The sequence below is a fragment of the Eptatretus burgeri genome, chromosome 12 (genome assembly GCF_056783735.1).
Source record: "Eptatretus burgeri isolate ZD-2024b chromosome 12, Ebu_testis_v1, whole genome shotgun sequence".
NCBI lineage: Eukaryota > Metazoa > Chordata > Myxini > Myxiniformes > Myxinidae > Eptatretus > Eptatretus burgeri.
In genome coordinates, this window is record NC_140972.1 from 55,611,724 (window position 1) to 55,633,262 (window position 21,539).

The window sequence follows — 21,539 nt, forward strand, 5'->3', positions numbered from 1 at the left end:
CTACTATATGTGGATGATTTATAGCTCTTTACACTGAATGATGAAAAATTGACAGAACAGCTAAAACTCGTAATACGATTCCCTGAGGACATTCAAATGGAATTTGGACTAGATACGTGTGCCAAGTGCACATTTGTACAAGGTTAACCCACAAAAATAAACAACATAAAAATTTACCTTGAAACAACAACACAGCATTTAGAAAATGAAGCATCATACAAATACCTCGGGGAAGAAGAGGGCCACAAAATATGTCAGAAACAAATGTGCAAACCAATCGCCAAAGAATACCTCTGAAGAACAAAGCTGATCCTGAAAACGTACTTCTCCCAAGAAACAAAATCAAAGCCATAAACCAACTCACAGTATAGTATCAGTGTTCCAATATAGCTGTGAAGTGATAAACAAGCCCCAATAAGAAATAAATAAGTTGGACATCAAAACAAGAAAACTCCTAATGATCCAAAAAATGTTCCACAAAAACCAGTGCATCCCGAAAATGTACCTGCCGGGCCGAGAGGGAGTGAGCGGCCTGATGGAACTCAATCAGGTGCACAGAGCGACGAGTGTAGGACTAGCTGAGTATGTGAAATGCTCAACAGACTATCGGATTCAATTTGTAAACAAACATGAACTCAACAAACTTTAAAAAAAAACTATCCCTAACTCACCTTGCAAGGAATTTCCGAAAGCAGGTGGGAATAGAAGATACTGCACAGGAAAATGAAACGGTAACAAATAGAGCTCCAACAATTGCTGAAAAGACAAAAGAAGTACATGAAAAGAAACATCAACAAATATACATGAACAACTGGAAAAATGACAAAGGGGCAAGAAAATACAAAAAATAATTGGACCGAGTTGGGACAGACAAAGAAGGCTCATTGGAATGGCTAAGAAGAGGTCAACTCAACTGGGGCGGAGAATGGATAATAAAAAATGCCTAATATCAAGGACACTACACCATCCATCCATCCATCCATCCATCAGGACCATACTCTGTGCAGAGCGTTGATGCTGCCGAAGCAGTCTCCTGGGCTATTTGGCACAATCCTGGACAGGTCACCACTCTGACACAGGATACTCAAATGGCTCAATCATCCCAGCAAGCTGGTACACATTTTGCCAACCTCAGAAGGATGAAAGGCTGAGTCAACCCCACCTGGTATTAATTCAACAGCTGAGTGGGATTTGAACTCAGAACCCAGGATCACAAGCCCACCATCCTAACCATTAAGCCAACACCAGGCATATACACTACCCCCAATGGATTAAAAAAGATGGTGGAACTGAGACTGATGGACAAGTGTAAGTTCTGTAAGACAGAAACAAAGTATTAGTCACCTGTTTTTGCGATGCAAAAATCAAAAGTATGCAAAATACGCAAAGTATGCAAGATGATTCATTGGCGTATCTGCAAAATTTCAACATCTCAGTTCCAGAAAACTCATAGAAACACAAACCAAGGGCAATCATTGAAATTAAGGATGTCATGCTTACATACGACCCGATGATCGCATTGAGCGTTTTCATCGAAAACAAAGCCTCGAGACAAGACATTGTTCTTGGGATCAAAAAGGAAAAAAAAACAGCATTGTTGATTGAGATATCAGTATCCAGCAATTTTGGCTTAATTAATGCAGTAATCGAGAAAATGACCAAATACCAGGAACACAAAAATGAGATCAAGAGAACTTGGAAGCTGAATAGAGTCTAAATTGCACCAGTGATAATTGGTCCATGAACTGTGATCCCTTACTGAAGTGGAGATGGATACTTTGAGTCTTTTTTTTTGTTTTTTTTGTACACCAAGTCGAAGCTCGTATAAGAGCCAACACACAGAACGTATAACAAGGGTCGTACCTCTCCCTAAGTAACAAAATCAAAGACAAATTCACAAACAGTTTAACAGGTTCGCCCAGAATTTAGCTATTCTCATAAAATTAAGGATCATTAAGATATTTGTGTTGTGCGCCATAATGTGACATCAAATGTTAGTATATCAGCAGAAATATAATGCCTCGAGAAATCCCTTGTTTTTCAGTGTTCGATTTATTAAAATGAAATACTAGCGACGTGCCAGTGCTATGTACGAGACGCACATGATCATGAACCCTCTCCAGTCACGGTGTTGCGGTAAAAGAGAATCACGTGATCACAAACCTTCTCAAGTCACAGTTTCTCGCAGGCAGTTTCGCTATGTCCGCGCATCACGTGGTCATCTGGCATCGTACAGAATAGGGGTCATTGCGCCATGTCACAATGATGAGATAGGCTTGAGAGCCAATAGCCAAGGAAAGGCAGAGGAAAGAGGAAGAAAGGATCGTGTGAGAGAAAGAGACAGTTTGGCGAGTGTCGTGTTGTGAAGAATAGTTGCTGAGTGGGCCTGATTGGTTAATGGTTACTTTAGGAAAGAATTAATATTATTTTGAGCATTTCTTTTCCCATTTGCTCTGAATTCTACATGCGTAATGCTGAATTTGTAGACATGATCTCACAATTTTACAAACACCTGTGTTCCTTAAAAGCAGTTCCTAAATCGGGAGTGATTTTCCCACAGATTCATATGATTTTTCCCCAAAACGTTTCCCCCATTCCAGAGCTTTATGTTTTTTATCCCCTGCCGCGTGGCAGAAGGGGGATATTGTTGTCACCCGGGTCGTCCGTCCGTCCGTCCGTCCGTCCGGCTGGCTGGCTGGGCGTCAACATTTATAACTGTGAGTGTGATAACTCATAAACTGTTCGGCATATCGATTTGAAATTTGGGTCACACATGTACCACCTGAAAAGGAAGAACCCTATTGATTTTGGGCGTGGCCGGATCCAAGATGGCCGACTGGGGCGGCCATCTTGAAAAAAATGTTTTTTGTAATAAATGGAAAACCGCTTATCTGATTTCAATTATTTTTGGTTACTACGTTCCTCACCCTGGGGAACTTTTTCCAACATGGCTTCGGCCCACTCGGACATCCAATATGGCCGCCAGGCAGCAATGTTGCAAAAAACGACGTTATCGTGCTCGAAAGACATGATGACCAAATGGTGTCTTGTTTCCAATTCACCTCCCTCATTATCTGGAATATGTATGACCTTTTTCAATGGCGGGGGATTCCCCATCTCTGATGGGTATGTTTTGGATTTGTAGTGCACTGGAAGGTGCCACAGGTTGAGCACGTACCATGCATGCTTGATATTTTCTTTGTTATTGTGTATCCTACAGTATAATTACCGTTGCATTTGCGACGACAAAATCAGGTGCAATATCCAGAAGGCGGGGAAACAGTGTCAAAGCTTCTTGGAATTTCTTATTTCCTTGCTCACGATATACCACTTTCTGATCTTTCTTTCTACTAGTATCACTTCCTTAAGCACTTAAGGAGGGAGGGGGGCAGGGCGAAATTATGTTTTGTCCCCAGGCACCGGACACCCTCAGTCCGCCACTGCCAAGTACTGACCTATGGGGCTGAATACTTTTACAACCCGTGAATTTTGATTTGTACATGTTTTTGTAGGAATTCGTGACATCTCGCCTCCTTCAACTATAATAGTGTTTAGTTTGATCTCTTGAGTTATCTATACTAATAAAAGGCTGTGTGTGTGTGTGTGTGTGTGTGTGTGTGTGTGTGTGTGTGTGTGTGTGTGTGTGTGTGTGTGTGTGCGTGCTGCATGTGTGTCTCTCTCTCTCTCTCTCTCTCTCTCTCTCTCTCTCTCTCTCTCTCTCTCTCTCTCTCTCTCTCTCTCTCTCTCTCTCTCTCTCTCTCTCTCTCTCTCTCTCTCTCTCTCTCTCTCTCTCTCTCTCTCTCTCTCTCTCTCTCTCTCTCTCTCCCCCCCTCTCGCACCCCTCCTTCCCACAGTGAATAACAACATTCGATCAGGTGTCACTCTCCCCACCTCTCCCTTCTTTCTCGCTCTCCCCTCCCCTTCCTAGCTCCCCCTTCTTCATCCTCTCTGCCTCCCCCCCTCTCACCCGACACTTGCTCGCTCTCTCTCTCCCTCCCCTTTTCTCCCCCCCCCCCCTATTGTCCCCATCAACGAAGCGAAGGGTTGTATTTGCTAGGGAATAATAAAGTTCATTTGCAAAAATTGTTTCTACATCATTAGTAATTCATCTAAGTGTGGCATTATTGGTAGGGGGTGAATACTGTAGCATCAACGGCTCAACTAACGGTGAGCTCATTGCGGTGGGAGGTACAAATCCTTGTGATGTTCCGAGCAGCTTAACTCCTGTGGAGACGTTCCAAATTAATGGCAGATAATGCACTTGCAAGTCGTGAGGAGAAACACGAGAACCTTAAAGCTTTTAAAACCAACGGGTTTATTCCAGGAACCACAATAAAAAGAACTGGGGATGATTGAACAGTGGAGGGATATGACGGCAGATAGTGGTGGGGAAGAAAGGGGGACACAGAATCTAAAATAAATAATTATGTACAATGTGAATAAATATTATGGCACCACACACCAGACTCAGTCACTGATGGGGAAAGGGCCAAAAACCGGGGACTCGGCTCTGGTGGTCGTGGAAACACAGGTACGGGGCAGTCATGAGCAAGCGATGAGGAGAATGATGGGCAGGACAATGAAGAGACTGGCAGTACAACAAACGGACTCAGCACAAAGGCAAGCAAACAGGACAACCTGCTCTCCTCAGACTCAATTATCCTTACAAGCCTCGTTCTCCTCAGGCTCTTTCTCTTCACTTGATTCTTCCCACAAGTCTTGTTCTCAGGCTCTTTCTCTTCCTGTCAGATTTCCAACTGTCCGATCAGGCTCCTTCATCTGCTCTCTCTATCTCTCTGGGAAACGAAAAACCCTGCCCCCCTTTAGGTGATCCGAGCTCCTCCCCTTGCTCTCGAGCTGAGTCTCCCAGCACCTCCTGGTCAAGCTTGACATATAGAGGTTATGCGCACAATTCGTTAACCATAATCCCGAATTAACTATTACTGCGCACCACCCCCTGGTATGGTGCACATTCAAACGAGACAATTCTTAAGCTAACATTTCCCTATTTATTACATTGAGATGGCTAATAGTTATGGCTAAGGCCTTAGTTATTTTATAACTTGGCTTACGCAGTTCTTCAGCTGAAATGTAGGGTCGGTAGGTCGAAATATAAATATAAATATAATTTCAATTTTTAGAAATTATATATTTTTATGATTTTATTTCGGATGTTCCATGGAAAAGACAAGGGTAGGTGGTGGGGGGGGAGGATAAATATAAATCCCAGACCAGGAGGATCTAAGAAAACATTGAAGATGGGCATCCTGCATTTGAATGGTCTTCCATGTTCACTGTAACATCTGATGTGAAAAACAATAAAGAAGGATTAAGACTTGTTTTTACAACATCGTCTGGCATGTTTTTCTTATAGAAACCTGTTGGATCATCAAACAAATGGAAACAATGCTGAGAAAATTACTGTCCAAGTCGTAGATGTGTGCGTGCACACCAGTGCATAGTGCTGGATATGATTTTAAAAAAGGTGTCTCCGAGGAGTCAACACGCTCAAAACGGTCAATCAGAGCCATAATCAGCTCTAACTTTTCAGCGGGCATCTGATCGTACCTTCTCGCCATCCCCATGAGCATATCAAAGGCTGATTTCTGGTCCATTGAAGACTGAATATCAGCATCTCGCAGGGAAACTTTGACGTACTTGGCACCGAAATCTTTCAATACGAAAAGCGGTGTACAACTTTCGATGGAAACAAAATCGGCACGATCGAGAGTAGCCTGCGAATCATCCCTGCTGCTGCACTGAATTGATGCAATAGTTCGGCCAGAATATTCATCGTCAAGATGTTGTGTGATTAAATCACCAATACAGTCACTCGAATTTATACCGCTGACATACTTCTTAACAATCACTTTCGCCCCAGAAACTACAGTCAATCTGAACCACGCTGGCCACTGCTCAGACGCCATGACCGAAGACGACTGCGCAGTTTGGTTAAAGGTGACTCGGCATTTTGGTGCGCGCGCGAAATTATATTTTGAAAATAAATGCCGACGTTTACATTTCGGGTTTTGAAACTTTTGCACCTTTGGCAGAAATTTTATAAATACAAAAGGCCAAAAATGTGTTTTATATTTATATTTCATTTCGGCAAATATACCGTCGGCGGATCTGTAAACCAAGTTATAAAATAACTAAGGCCTAAGTACTCATAAACGGACTATGCTACTCTATACATTTCTGTCTGCTCTCTGGTAAGATCTAACCCTCCCACAAACGTAACAATACTTTTGCAGGTCACTGTACTTCTTGCATTTCTTAAAAGCACTATACAAGCAAAAATCCAAATTATTCAACAATCTGTCTCCCTCCCTACCCCAAATACTATGGAAACTTTTTTCTTTGCAGTGCAGTACAATACATAATCCACTTTTTCATGAAATGACTGAATGTAACACTCTAAGCTCGTATTGTATGATGTATTTCTCATTATAATCTTCAGAAACAATGTTCTCTTCAACTCATTTGTCCCTCTTTTTTTCCCCCGCTTGTGGAATCAACTTCCACATTCTCTTCAATCTCATTTTTCTCTCCAAGTCTTAAAGGCAGCTGTTCACCACCATCTCAGATCATCCCCCATCCAAAACCATGAATGATCTAAAAACTATCCCCGTTAACTCCTATCTCTCCCCCCCAAACCCTCCTACATTTCCAAGCCCACCTCCTTCCAAATTTCCAGTTTTTCCTTTCTGAGAGTTTGCGTCTACATCCATCTTTTGTCCACCCCATGCTTCCTCCCTTACCCCCCCCCTCCATTCCTCCCCACACCCATTATTTGCCCAAGTCTCCCTCTATTTTATCTTTCAACCCTACTGTTATTGTTTCCCCCCTTCTCTCGACTCTTCTTTTTGTTTTGGTGCGTCCTGATCCATTCAGTGTTCTCACTCTTCCACTGGCTTTAACTCTGTATTAAAACAAGGAATAATGTATGCACATGATATCTTCATATTTGGGTCCCTGCTTGGCAGGACAGGGCAAAAGGTGGAATAATTTTTATATAATTTCAAAGGGCAGCGCTATCCAAAATACGCCTAACCAAGCCTGTGCTTGCGATTTCCATCACACTTTCTGCTCTTCCATGGAGCAATTGCTGTTGCCTCTATGCCTTTCCAATTGCTTTGTGCTCATCGGATATCAAAATACACCGTAAATGATGAGAAACTTGAAGAACAAGGATAAAGCCACACTCCATGACATTTGCTTGCTTTCTTGAAATGTGAAGCTTGTTTAGAGTTTTTGTACATATTGCTTCCTCTCTGACAACAGCCAAACTGTCAAAATGATGCTTGTGTAATTGCACAAACAGCGCTTGTATTTTGGGTGCCTAAACATGAAGTAATGTCAAACCAAGATCTTAAATTGTACAACATACTGTTTAGGAAAGAAAAAAAAATGATGGCAAAGAAAGCAAATTATGCTGCGCAGTTGTGAACTATATGCCTCGGCCTTCAGGTTGACAAGACGGCTTGTGACGTGTCTTTCCCACAGAGAGAACGTTTCAGCTGAGAAAGCGCCTCCAACCATACCATTCGTTCCCAATGAATTGCAAGTGTCATCCTTAGCTCTTTCTTCAGAAATATCTAAACCACAACTTTCAAGGCCACAACTTACATGCACAACCTCGACACGACTCTCCACATCCAGTTCTTCCTTCATAACACTGACAACCACGAGAACCTCTCCCCCTCCATTTTGCCCTTCCACAAATAATTATTTTGTCCCTCAACTATGCCCTGTATCCATATCAGGCCCAACTAGATTTGCATTTCATTACTCCCCACCTGTTTCACCTGATACCTTTTCTTGTGAAGATGAGGGTTCAAAAAAATTATTTTCTCCATCACTAATTGCCTCTCAAAACTATGGGACCACATCGTCTCAATTTATGACCGTATTGTCTCCTGTTCTTTCATCATCTTACCATGGCACAGCTTCTCGAGATTTATCATCAGTTCACAACACCGTGTCATTAGATAGTGATTATATAATTACAACATCTGTTGTTTCTCCAGTCATGGCCACATCAATTGGTTTTCAGACCAATCTTTCACCAAATGCCAGAATTGCATCTTCTCAAGCACCACATCCACCATCTGAACCTGATCATCCAACCCTTGATACGCTCGCACAAGAAGCTACAGTCAATCTGGAATCTAAAAACAAGATGGGAAGAAATTGTAGCATCAATGTAGAAGTTGAAAACAAGATGGGAACGATTTGTCACATTAAAAATGTAGATAATAGCAAAGCCCTTGATTCAAATTTCCAATCTTTGGCAGAAAACACCCAACTGCCAATGTCTGAAGAAACTGAAGATCAATTGAAGACTTCACCATTACAATACGATCGCAAATGCATTATCGAACATGCGGAAACATCAATCGGTGCGGTTTCTTTGCATGATTCTAGAGGTCAAGCCAATGAAGAAAAGCAAGGTGAAGAATACAAAATTGTAAAGGATAAAATGTGTCCAGTTTCTTTAGGGATGCCTTCTTTCACTGGCACTCAAACAGCAATTCTAGAAGTTGAAGCAACTGCAAAAGAAGCTGGAAATGAGATTAACTGTTCTCAAGATCAAAGAGGTTCTTCCGTGCGGGTGCTACAGATGATTGAGGATGTTAAGGATACTCACCTGCAAAAAGTTGCAGCTTCCGGTTTTAAATTTGATGAAAAGGATGTAATGCCGCAGAAATCTACACAGGATCAACACAATGCTATACTCAAACCGGTTGGAGATCCTGACGGTGAACTTCATGAAGACATCAAAGATATTCTCTCGAGGAATGAATTTGAGAATGCACATCCAGCAAGTCAGGAAACGCCACCACCGAAACTTCCTCATTTGAATCGCGAGGATGATTTGTCTTTTTCAAAGATAAATGAAGACCTTTACCAGAATTTATTGGACCAGAAAACTGAAATACTTTGGGACAACACAGGTGAACATCTTCAGGAATACATGGAGAGTAATGGTACCTGTGCTGTCAGAGATGTCTCTTCAAGCCCCACTGAAGGTACTGGGTTTATTAAAGATGTTAAGTTATTTGAGAAAGAATTGTATGAAATTGCTTTCATAGAACCAATGGAAGAAGACAGCCAAGATACAGATTTTGAGATTTCCAATGATGTGTTGGACTTAGCCACCAGGGAGATGATTTCAAATTACAAAATTAGTGGTTTTACTTCTGACAGAAATGTGTCTAACGTTGCATCCGATCAATTGAAAGCACCTGAAAAAATTGACGAATTCTCGGTTGGACAGTCTTGTCCACATGTGGAACCATTTACATCTCACACTAGAGAACGAGCTGATAGTGCTGACGGGGCAAGTTCGCACGTGGAAAGTTTTAAAACTGCAAGTCATCCATTGGAACCCTCACACAACCAATATTCAAAGTTACAAGTGTTTCCCATCACTGGCACATGTGATGTCAAACATGAGCAGTCCTTCATTGAAGACCCCAAAGTTTCCATTAATATTTTGGATAATTCTCCTGCGGCAAGCACACTCACTCCCACTTCCTCCAACAAGTATTCTAATGTCCAAACTCCTATCACGGTACCCAACACAGTGAGATTTCCACCAGAATATTTCAATAGGACAGACCAACCAAAGGCTAGCACAGGCCCAGTTTTGGTTTCTTCGCTTCCCATCCATCGTGTTTCTGACATGGAAGCTTGGCCTGGGGATGAGACCGAGCAGGCACTTAGCTTTGCGAGCAGGTGAGCAGGTGCTGAGGTCCGGTTTTCCATGGCTTAGCTTGCTTTGCCTTGGCTTATTGCTTAAAGAAGGCGTTTTTAAGAACACGCCACTGGGTTTCTTATATACTAACCCCAAATGCGCAGAATTGCTTCTGCTTCCAACAAGCCTACTCCTGATGTCACACAAGCACCTTCCAATTCAATAACATCAATTATGACACTATATCGTTAACTCCACCGATTAACATGACCAATTTAACTCCACAGTATTCTAATTTTAAGGAATAATTCCTTGTTTTTGTATTAATCATCCCAAGTCACGACCATGCAATTTTTTTTCTGTGATGGCGTGCATCTTTTGTTGACTTATTCACAGTGCCGCTTCGGGAAAGGGCATCGTTTGATTGTAAAAACACGCATTGCTAATCATGAAGTGCTGCTCCTTAAGGCTGTTTTGAAATGAGCTCATCCTCGTGTCCTCTTGGCATGGCATTGTGGAATGGCTGTGGCCTATAGTTTGCCTGAAGGAATTGCTCGCTGTTTTGAGAAAAGCATTGTTTAGTCCAAATACCAATGGTTGTGCTCCTGTGATTTTATGCCATGATGGATCTCAACTGTGTGTACATTTTTAATAAGTTTGTGTGTACGTGTACCGATTTTCAAACATGTAGCCCATATTTTCTCAGTCCCCATCCAGTGAAACCAATGCCTGTGGTCATAAAGAGCGAGAGACAAAAAGACTGGTACGACGACGATGGACTAAAACAAGCAAAGGATATGGTGAGAGGTTTTTGTTTTCTTTATTTTGAGGAATTGGTTGTGAAATAGTATAGGAGCATACCTTTAACAATAATAATAATCAGTGAATTTGTCTTTTGTAAATACTTTGGTTGCAATGGGGTGAAACCTCCACAGCTTTATCCCAATCGTGTGTGGGTGACAATTGATGGCTTGGTGTCATTGCATGGTATATTACCGTGTGGGCATGGCTGGTCAGGTTGCAGTAGAGATGCAAGTTTAATTTGCCATGACTTAACCACCCGAGCATGAACCCCGAGTCATCTGATGATTGTTTTGACTGCTGAGCTTACTGGTAGACAAATGCCCAGTCATTGGTGACTCGGGGTCCAAAATGGTTATGGTAAATTGTTGCTGCTTGCCCATGTCACATGACAGTCTCGGCCAATTTTGCGGGTTAATTATACTCCCACCCTACCTTCCCATCCTTCGGCAGGTTAAGCAGAACTTGCATTCTGAAGCGGCGACCGAACCCTTGAAGCGACTTTCACAGGCTGAGCTTGTACAGATAGTATTGAGCCAGCGTGAGGAACTAGCCCAACGTGACAGTCGTATTTGTGACCTGCAACATTATATTGATGACCTCCTCCTGCGGGTTATCAACGAAACTCCGCACCTTCTCCTTGTACCATACCAGAGGCCGACCAAGCTTGGCCAGAAGTAGTTACCTGTTCCTTTTTCTCTTTTGCCGTTTGGAATGCCTTTCGCTCTGCGTGGCCTAAACGATTGCTCCACCGTCATCTGTTTGCAACGTGATACGTCGAGCAATGCGAGAGTGGCTTACTTAGCTTCCCACTGTAACCACAACTGCTTGTGCCTGTATGCGATTGGTCGTTATTTTTTGACTGTGTTTATTATTGATACCAAAGCATTTGTCATCTTTGCTGATTTTATTTATTTAAAGTTTGTAATACAATTATAAGGAGGCAGCATTTAAGATTTTGAATTTAAGCAAAAATGATCATTTCCTGTGAAAACTCATCACTTGCATTTTGTACTGGGTTTAAAAGCCATTTTCGATCAAATCTGGCTTCGCTATGTCAGAAGTTTTACCTGGTAAGGGCTGTATGTTATTTTTTTCAGAGCTGTCCTCAGCAAGATCCATTGAATTCAGAGTGCACGGAATGTGCAGTGCCCTGGCCAAGCTTATAAATGGTCATCAGGTTAGCTTTGCGGTGCTGTCATGCCACCGTGCGGCTGGATGTATTAAAGGGTAAAAATAAGTAAATAAATAAAAAGCAACCAAACTGCCCGTGTCGCCCTAACAAGGCTCCACAGATCAAATCGACTTCATATAATCTCCATGGACATACCACATGCACGTATGTTCATAATTATGTAAAATGCAACCTTTGGGGATGTTTAAAAACATCTCCATTCATGGCTCACAGGAAACCATACTTAACTAGTTTTGGTTGCAGTACTGAAAAGGATGGCAAGAATATACCGAATGCTTTTGAATAGCAGCATCATCGGCGCGTTGTCAATACAATAGCAGCCTTAAAAAGCTTGGGCCATATGAAAGGACATGTAATAAGCATACGATGTGCTGACTTCAGTGCTTGCTTAAAGGCCTTCTTTCATAATAATTTGTGACACATTGAAGGCACGGAGTGTTTGGTCTCGTCGATTTGTTTTGCCAATAGTAATCCGCTTTCATTTACAAATGCTTGGACAACGTCCTCACTTGCTTTCCGAACCGCCATGCTTTATGATCAATGCAATTGCTAATCTCAAATTTTCAACCAATCAAATTTTTTATCTTGCAGAAACTGCCTTGATAACTGTTGGCTCAATTATGTTCAAATGAGTTTCTAATGAAATAAAATATAAAGTCATACTTTACAATTCCCATAGTGTCTGTGACAGATGTTTCGCTTTCAAATGTCACTGCAATTTTTGTGTGCAGAGATCCAATTTCATAATTAGATCCCAAGTGTCAAAATCCAGATTGGGTCTCATCTGAAATTTCATGCGGCATGTGACAGTCATTCCACTGGCAGGAAATTGCAACCCGAGGGAGTTGTCCTCAACACGAATTGTGACATCACAGCCTCCAGCCTGCATGGAACTTGTGCCCTTAATTAAACAGAGCAAGAAACATACTACAGGCCTTCCTTTCTTTATGCGGATGCTCAAGGAGGAATGAATCATTTTTATTTTATTTTATAAAACAAAACCTTTTGCATCTGTAACCAGCATGAAGCTTGCCTTTTTTATTCTTGAAGATGAATTTGATCCTTTATAAACTTTTGGCAATGAGGAACTTGCGGGCTATTAAAGAGGATAATCATGTTTATTTATGTCACCTTCACTTTCATAATTCTTCTCATTGAATTTAGGGATAATATAAATTCAACATTCTCTGGATTTGTTTTTCTTTTTAATCTTGTCGAATATCATTGAAGTAACTTCCAAATGTGGGTACAATTAATAGATTTGGCACTTCATAAATATATGATTAAAAAATATCTTAGTGTTTCAGTCCATCGCAATTGAAGTCGATTGTGCATTATTTTACATACGAGCAAAATTATTACATGGGCCCTGAGTTTTTCCTTTTCTGTCCCTCGGATTTTATTTGCAAATTCATGTTGCTGTCCAAGCGGACATTTCTCACTTTGGTGCTTCTTGGTATGCAAAGCTGTCACAACATGGTACTTTACAAAGCTAATCTCTTTATATTACAGCCTTTATTTGTTTGAACATTTAGATACAGTTGGCTTGTGCTTCAAGCATTCCAAAAACGATTCCGTTTTGCTTTGTGTGGGTTTTCTACATTTATTTTGCATATTTGTGCAACACATACCAGGAAACTTGTAGTTCCGATTTACCTTCAGTTTTTGTGGCTATTAATTGTTTCTTATCATTTATTGCAATGCAGGATTATCTTGATTTAAACATTGCAGATATTCTGGAAAACGATGTCATCTACAGAGCTTTTCAGTCACTGCCAATGTGTATGAACCCTGAGTTAAGGAATTTTAAAGACCTATTTATTTTATGGGAAGGGTGAAGGTTAGAAGGGAGTTGGAGGTTGATGCTGGGATGATTGTACGAGAATGACATGAAGGGTTGCGATTTTTGCTCGAATGAAACTTTCAAATTTACTTTGGTCATTTTAAAACCCCTCTATACAATACATTTTTGAAAATGGTAAAGTATTGAATTTTGCCCCACACTGAACTTTTGTCATTCTGATTAATTCATGAAAGGTTGTCAATCAAACATTTTTGACAGCAAGCTTCCAAAAATTATTCCGCTTGGGGCCTTACAGTGTTACCTTATAAACGTTGGAGTATCAGGGAGACAATGCACGTAGTATAAGATGCAGTATTTTGTTCTGTGGGACCTTGTTCATGAGTTTCCTCAGCCAAACAACAACTGCTTATAACGAAATATCGATTGTCTGATCATGAAGAAGAGTCCCATGAGTAAAAAAATACATATATTCAAATGTCACGGTCATAAAATGGACAACACCAGAGTACTTTGGTCAGCACAATTAATTATCTGCCACTTAAAACCCATAGTATTCAACAAATAACATACCTTACTAGATAAAGTTTGTTAACTTCACTATCTTTGCAGTAGTTGCAGTTGTTTTTGTATGTGGCTCGTTTGTTTACCTTCTGAAGCTGCAAAAGGCTGTGGTTGTTAGCTTCGATACACGTAAAATGATTTGGGTAATTAAATAATAAATCAACATTTGGAAAATTATGTTTGCTGATGATTGTATGCTCTGATGTATGAGTGATTGAAAGTACAGATGCAATCACTATCCACATAACCACCATGCATGATATTCATAATGGGATATAGTCAATATCACAAATCCTACTCCATAAAAGGTGGGAAATGGAGTGACTTTGATTTATTGATTATATATTCGAAAATGTCCTGTTGTGGTGACTCAAATCCACATCACTTCCTGACCATTATCTCGCAAAACCCAACCACCCTGTGTCGCCTGCCACACAAACACAATGCCGATGTCAAAATAAGCAGCCAAAGAATTAATCTGCTTTGCTGGGATATATCCATTAAACGAAAAAAGGTTCTACCGACCCAAAAGCGACATGACGCTGAAAGTCATGCGCATGTGGAATCGCCACTTTGCCTGCAATACCGGATGGCCTCCATGGGGTTACTCAGGTCTTCAAACACCGAGATCAAGTGCACATTTAACCGACTTTGCCTTTATCACAAATAAACGATTTTGCAGTTTGCCATCCTGATGATCCCAAATGAGGGCAAAAGCTGGTCAGCAGCTCCACATTCCTTTGCTTGTGACCTTTTAAATCTTGGTCTTTAAAGACCTGAAGTGGTTTTTGCCCATGTACATGATGTCTACAGCTTTACCCTCCAATCCATACCAATAATCCTTACCCTCCAATCAACTGTGATCCACCTTCATTTGTGGAAACACAGGCTGCGGTGAACCGGTTGAAATGGGGTAAAGCTCCAGGGATCTGAGGCATCCATGCTGAAATTCTCAAGGCTGGTGGAAATGCTGTACTGATGTCGTTGCATGCAGTTCTGTGCTCTGCCTGGAACACAAGCATCATCCCAACTGACTGGAAGAGGGGCCTTGTTGTCCCTCTCTGAAAAGGGAAAGGTTATCGCCAGGACTGCAACAACTACCGAGTGGTGATGCTGCTCTCAGTGCCGGGCAAGGTCTTTTCTCGAATAATTCCTGATCGGGGTTGCCACCATCTGCTTGAGCACCAGCATCCAGAACAGTCAGGCTTTACAGCAAAGAGGTCAACGATTGACCGTATCCTTGCTCTTCGTGTCCTCACCGAATGTAGACGAGAGTTTTGGCAGGGGCTGCTTGCAGCCTATGTTGATCTCTGCAAAGCATTTTATTCAGTGAGTCGGGATGCCCTCTGAAGGACTCTTGGGCTTCGTGGGGTGCCACCAAAACTGATTAATCTGATGTTTGAACTATACTCTGGAACTGAGAGTACTGTGAGATGTGGTGACACCATCTCCAACTTATTTCCAGTTGTTACTGGAGTTCATCAGGGGTGTGTACTGGCCCCCAAACCTTTCAGCGCTTGTATGGATTGGATTCTGAGAATGATGTCAGAGAGATCAAGCTGCGGTGCATCGTTTGGGAATCTCACGACCTCTGACCTTGATTTTGCAGATGATGCAGTCATCTTTGTGGAGACTCTAGATATCCTTTTGGGAGTCCTTGAGGTGCTGCATGAGGAGTTGGAGCCACTGGGATTACGGGTTTCCTGGGTAAAAACTAAGGTCCAGGCTTTCAATCACATCTTGAATGCTGCTATCTTGTCTGTACCTGTTTGTGGTGAGGACGTTGAAGTCACGGAGAGATTCACTTACCTTGGCAGTGATATTCATGTCTGCGAGCTGTGAGCCAGAGGTCAAGAGACATCTGGTTCGGGCCTGGGGAGTCATGGATTCACTGGATCATGGGGCGTGGCGTTATCGGTACCTGTGCAGGAGGACAAAAGTCTGAGTCTTCAGGTCCTTGGTGCTTCCAGTCATGCTCTACAGATGTGAGACTTTGACTCTGACCAGGGATCTGAGATGGAGACTGAATTCCTTTGGTACCAGGTCTGTTAGGAGAATCCTTGGCTAGTCAGACTTTGTGTCCAACCAGCTGTTGCTGAGAGAGATTCAAATGAGATTTGTTACCTACATAGTCCGTGAGCGTCAGCTGCGGCTGTATGGACATGTGGCTCGTTTTCCTGATGCTGATCCTGCTCACCAGATTCTCTTGCTGAGTGAACCTCTTGATTGTGGGAGGCCAATCGGCCGATCAGGTGCCGCGTGGTTGCAGCAAGTTGATCAGCATCTTAAGGAGATGGGGATATGTCAGGCATCTGCCTGGGCGATGGCCAGACGGAGCCTCCTGGAGTACCGATAGAAAGTGGATGCAGCAACGTGTTGCTCCAGCACATACCTTACCTGACATGATGTTCAATGTCATGCTGCTTTTCGGTCAGTCGAGCTTTTTTGGTATCTTTGTGTGCTGGATGCATTCTGGCAAAGCAGGATAACTGCCTCCTATTGTTTTTCTCCAAAACAGGGAAAGCTATTCAATTGAAACAAAGTGCAACTCTACACATTAGTTCTTCCCATCACTTTGTGCAAAGTTTTGTGATCCTGACACTAGATGTCTCTGTACTGCATCAGTCAAGAGGACAGAGTGCAGCACGACGTTGTCAGTGCTGTGAACTGAGAAGCGCTGGAGATGAGTTGGGAACACTGACTGGAAATGAGAGTTGGTTACACCATTATGATTCTGAAAGTAAGAGATGGTCAATGGAGTACGGCCACAAAGGATCACCAGCCCCGACTCCATCGGATTTTCATCTCTTCCTTAAACTTAAGGAACACCTTCATGGAGGACATTTTCTTTCGATGATTATGTCAAGGCCACTGTGAAGCGCTGGTTAAGTCAGCAGGATGCAACGTTCTATCATACGACATCACAAAATTACTTGAACGTTGGCAGAAATGTATGGACGGCAGTGGTGATTATGTTTCAAAATAAAAATGCACCATGGTAGAATAAAGATTGATGTTAGCATCTGCCTTTGTTTCATTCGAATACCTTTACCTGGTTTGGAGAAAAATTATTGTAGACATTACTTTTCAACATATTTGAATATACGTTTTGCCAAAATAACTTTCATCCTGTCTGTTCTGTCTTGAGAGTTCAAAACAATGCTCGACTTGAAATGCTGGATTTTCATGTACTCGATGTACGATAGATAGGAATGCGGAGATGAAATTGTCAATTGTGGAAGCCTTTTTGAAATGTCTTAATGATGGGTGAGATGTCAGGATGCTGCACACATTTTAGAATGCCTGTTTGATTTGTTTGCAAATTAAGTTTTGCTTCATGTTTGTGTTCAAACATTACAGATTTGGTTGGAATTGTTTGGCCATTTTAGCATTGTCAGCTTGTCACAGATGTATATTGCTCAACAGTTGTAGCTTATATCATGCGTATTTAAGTGTATCGTGTAATTAAGACCAAAGATGCACTGTCCCCTGTATAAAGCATGCCAAAGTAAGTCGAGCACTTGCAGACTTAAATAAACCATCTTGGAAATGTCTAACAGATGTTCTTTACTTGCAGTGTAATCTGTTTTGTGTTGGTTCCATCTGCTGATTGTGTTCACTGTTCAGTTAGAGCTTTCATTTAATATGTAATACCAAATGTTTTAAAGTAAATGGTTATCAAGATTGAGGGTTTGAAGGATCTGAAGAATTTCTGATCATTGTGTTAAATATGATCAGGATTATGTTGGGAGAGAAATAGATAAAGGTAGTGACAGTATTTTCAAACATGAAATTATCTATCCTTGGGGAAGACTTGAATATTTTTCTGGTAGATTTTGAGAAGTTTATTTATCTACTTCTGCTTCAATGACCCCAGTTCTTCGCACCTTCTTGTGAGGTTGGCCAGATATCTTTTTTTTGGGCACAAGTCTCTCATGAACTGGTTGGCCAGGCCTGACATTCGGCCGAAGATTATTTGGTCAGGAATTTGTAATATGTTCAGGATGCCGGCATGAACTCGTGTAATCTTCACAAAAGACAAATTTAAAGACACATCTTTAAACTTCATGAATAACCAGTGCCAGTAGAAGGGTCCTCCGGTCTAACATCCATCTGATGGACGGCACACTCATTGATGGCTCGCCCTGCTAGTAAAGCACCAGGATGACTCAGTTGTGAGATTGGTGGGGTTTCAAACACAGATTAGTAGCTCAAAGACCAGTGCACACACCTTTAAGTTATTCTGCCAGTACAAGAGGTTTATTCGACAGTATGAATTTTGTAAAGAGAGTGCATATAAAATGTCGTGATGCAGCTTACACATGTATGCAATGCAACGAATTTTAATGCTGCAATATAAGAAAATTATGAATCGCGTTCGGTTTTTATTACCACCTCCACCAAAGGTGAAGGAGGTTATCTTTTCACCCCTTTCTGTCTGTTTGTTTGTTACTTGCAAAATCGAAGATTTTTCAAGTATATTGGTTATTCGATTTTGTTATTCTGTCTGTCTGTCTGTCTGTCTGTCTGTCTGTCTGTCTGTTTGTTTGTCGCCTACAGGTCGCAATTTTAAACCAATGTTCACCAACCTTCACCACTTGGTCGTGTTTGTCAAAAGGAAGAAGCCTATTGTTTGAGGTCAAAAGGTCAAAAGGTCAACAACTAAGGTGGTATTTCTAAAATCCTCAATTTTCATCCGATTGACTTGAAATTTGAAGAGGGTATATATTTCAGGTCACTGAATTCAACTACCAATTATTTTGGAGGTTCACATATAGGCCAAAAGGTCAGCATAGGCCGAATTTCTAAAATTGGCAATTTTCATCCGATTCTCTTGAAATTTGAAGAGGAGTTGAATATTTGGTCATTCAATTCAACCACCAATTATTTTTGAGGTCAAATTTGTTTTATGGATTTTGAAAGTTTTGTGCTCTGCGCGACGTCTTCTTCTTGCTTGTTTGGTTGTTTGTCTGTTTGTCTGTCTGTATCTGTGTAGGATATCTCAAAAAGTTGTGGACAGGTTGGGCATGTGACAAGGATGAACTGATTAGATTTTGGTGAAGATGTCGATCTGGATCCGACTACTATAATTTTTTATGTGATTCTTTACCATTGAAAGATAGGACCAAAAATGTTATAGAGCACGATATCTCAAAAAGTTGTGCACAGATTCGGATAAAACTTGGTGGACACACATTGGGTGTGTGGCAAGGAAGAATTGATTGAATTTTGGTGAAGATCTGGATCTGGATACGTTAATTATTTAATTTTTAAAGTGATTCTTCACCATTGAGAGATAGGGCCACAAATGATACATAACATGATATTTCAAAAATGTATTGATTGGGCCCGATATGTTCTCGTGGATCAGGCATTACATGGTGGAAGTATGCGCTCTACCGAGTGCCCTTCTCGTTTTAATTTGTTCCACAAGATGGAGCTTTATTGAAAGATTGAGGTGACGGAGGGTAAAATGGGACACATCGACAGTGGGACTACAATTTGACACAATAACCAACGGAATGAACGTTCTGGAAAAGATGACAGGGAGGAGGAGAGGAAATGCAGTAAACTGCAATTAATAGGGTTGAGTTTAGGATTCATGGGAGTATAAAAAGGCTGTGGATATGGATGGGAGATGACATGAGGTGCATTGTGCTTGTGGTTTTTTTTAGGATTTATGAATTTTGTAATTACACTGATTTACTCGGCCACGCTGATTAGTTGATGTTTTGCATCCCACTGATTGGCCAGATCTGGATTCAGACCTGAACTAAAATTCGATTGCCTTGATCACGTCATCAAGCTCAATAATCCACCAAGGTTCGTCCGAATTCGTCCCTCACCTTTTGAAATATCGTGCTATATATAGTTTTAGCCCCATCACTCAATGGTGATGAAACACTTTAAAAATTCTTGGATCAAGATTCGTATCTTCACCAAAATCGAATCATTTCTTCCTTATTACATACCCAACCTGTCCACAAAGTTTCTTAAGAATCCGTCCACAACTTTCCGGTTCCGGTTCTTGAGCGACGGTGACGGTTCCTCTTCAGGGTCTCTGCCGACTTTCTCAAAGATAAGTTTTTCGCGTTTTTACTGGCATTTTGCGATCTCTTTGTTTACTGTGTGTTCCTAGTTCAGTTTTGTGTTAAAACTTGTGCTAATTGTTGAGTTTTTTTATTGTATTTTCTCCTTATTACCATCAGTTCTTATTTTCGCCACTTTTTCCTCCACCCTCCTTGTATCCCTCCCAACTATAACCTCTGTTTCTTGTCTTAAAATGTAAAAAAAAATGCAACAAAAAAAACCTTTTCCCTATCACCTAATACCCCACGCAACCACGTGACTTTCTGTGCGGACTCTTCTTCCTCCCTCTTTTGCCGATCCACCATCTTCCTTCGACTTTTGCTGACCCACATTCACCATACACTTTCATGATTTTTTCTTCAACCTTTCCTCTCTCTAATCTTACCTAATATTTAAAAAAAAAAAATAATCCTTTATTCTTTTGATTTCTCACCTTACACCTCCCAGAACCACGTGATTTCCCTACGCCCTCTTCCTCCTCCTGTACAGTATCTTTTGCCGACCAACCATCTTCTATTTTAGCAGATCCAAATTCACCATCCATCTTCACGATTTGTTTCTTCAACCTTTCCTTTCCCTATCTTACAGAATATTTATAAAAATCAGTCTCTTAAAATGTTCCAACTTCCTCTCTTACACGTGTCCCAATGTTACAACATTTCTTTTCTCCATTCTCTTAATTCTCCTTTATTGCATCTCTCACGTAATGTCTTCAATCGCATATCTGGCTGAAAAAAAATTAAATTCCAGTTTGCAATGTATGTTCGTGTTCCATCAAGCGTCCCTTTTTTCCAACTTCAGTGCCAATTCGCCCCACATACTTAAATCTACCCCCTCCTAACGCATCACCTGTTATATCCTCTCCTTACCCCTCCCATTTGCACCTCATCCTACCTCTGCTCTTGGCACCTCTTCACTGTCTTCTGCTTCAGTATCAGCTCCTCCTCTGATGCCCCAAAGTGTGTGGTGTTCTAACATCTGTGGGCTCCATTCTAACCTTACAGATATCTCACTCTCTCAATCAGTACACTCAACATTTCAAACATGCTCTTTCTTTCCTCTCACTCCTCCCCCTCTTCCCAACCCTTCAAATATTGTACCTCCCCCTGCCTGCTCCATTCTTCACCAAACCACTGCCAAGTCTTTCACTGCCTTCCCCTCTCCCGACCTCTCCCATCGCCCTCCTGCCCCTTGGCCGTGCCTGCTCTCATCGTCTCCCCTCCCTCTCAAAGCAACCTTTAAACGCTTCCCCCTCCAAGTTTCTCTCTCACCTTTCTCAAAAACTCCTCCCTCACCCTTCTCCCTCAACTCTCCCCTCTCACCATTCTCCCTCCACTCTCTCCCCTCACTCCCCCTTCTCAAGGTCCCGCCGCCTCAAATCCACAAAG

The 21,539-nt window shown here is 41.6% G+C and overlaps 1 protein-coding gene across 4 annotated transcripts in view; it reads left to right on the top strand.

Annotated features, from left to right (window-relative positions):
- Nucleotides 1–17,618, top strand: part of LOC147015667 (rab11 family-interacting protein 1-like) — an 84,422-nt gene extending 66,804 nt beyond the window's left edge. For 2 of the 4 annotated variants that reach the window (XM_085848042.1, XM_085848043.1), the window contains exons 4-6: nucleotides 7,507–9,741; nucleotides 10,407–10,500; nucleotides 10,955–17,618. In XM_085848042.1, the coding sequence (XP_085704168.1) occupies nucleotides 7,507–9,741; nucleotides 10,407–10,500; nucleotides 10,955–11,182 (2,557 nt within the window). In that variant the 3' untranslated portion in view covers nucleotides 11,183–17,618. The remainder of the gene's footprint in view (nucleotides 1–7,506; nucleotides 9,742–10,406; nucleotides 10,501–10,954) is intronic. The other 2 variants (XM_085848044.1, XM_085848046.1) reach the window with 2 other exon arrangements.
- Nucleotides 17,619–21,539: the final 3,921 nt, after the last annotated feature.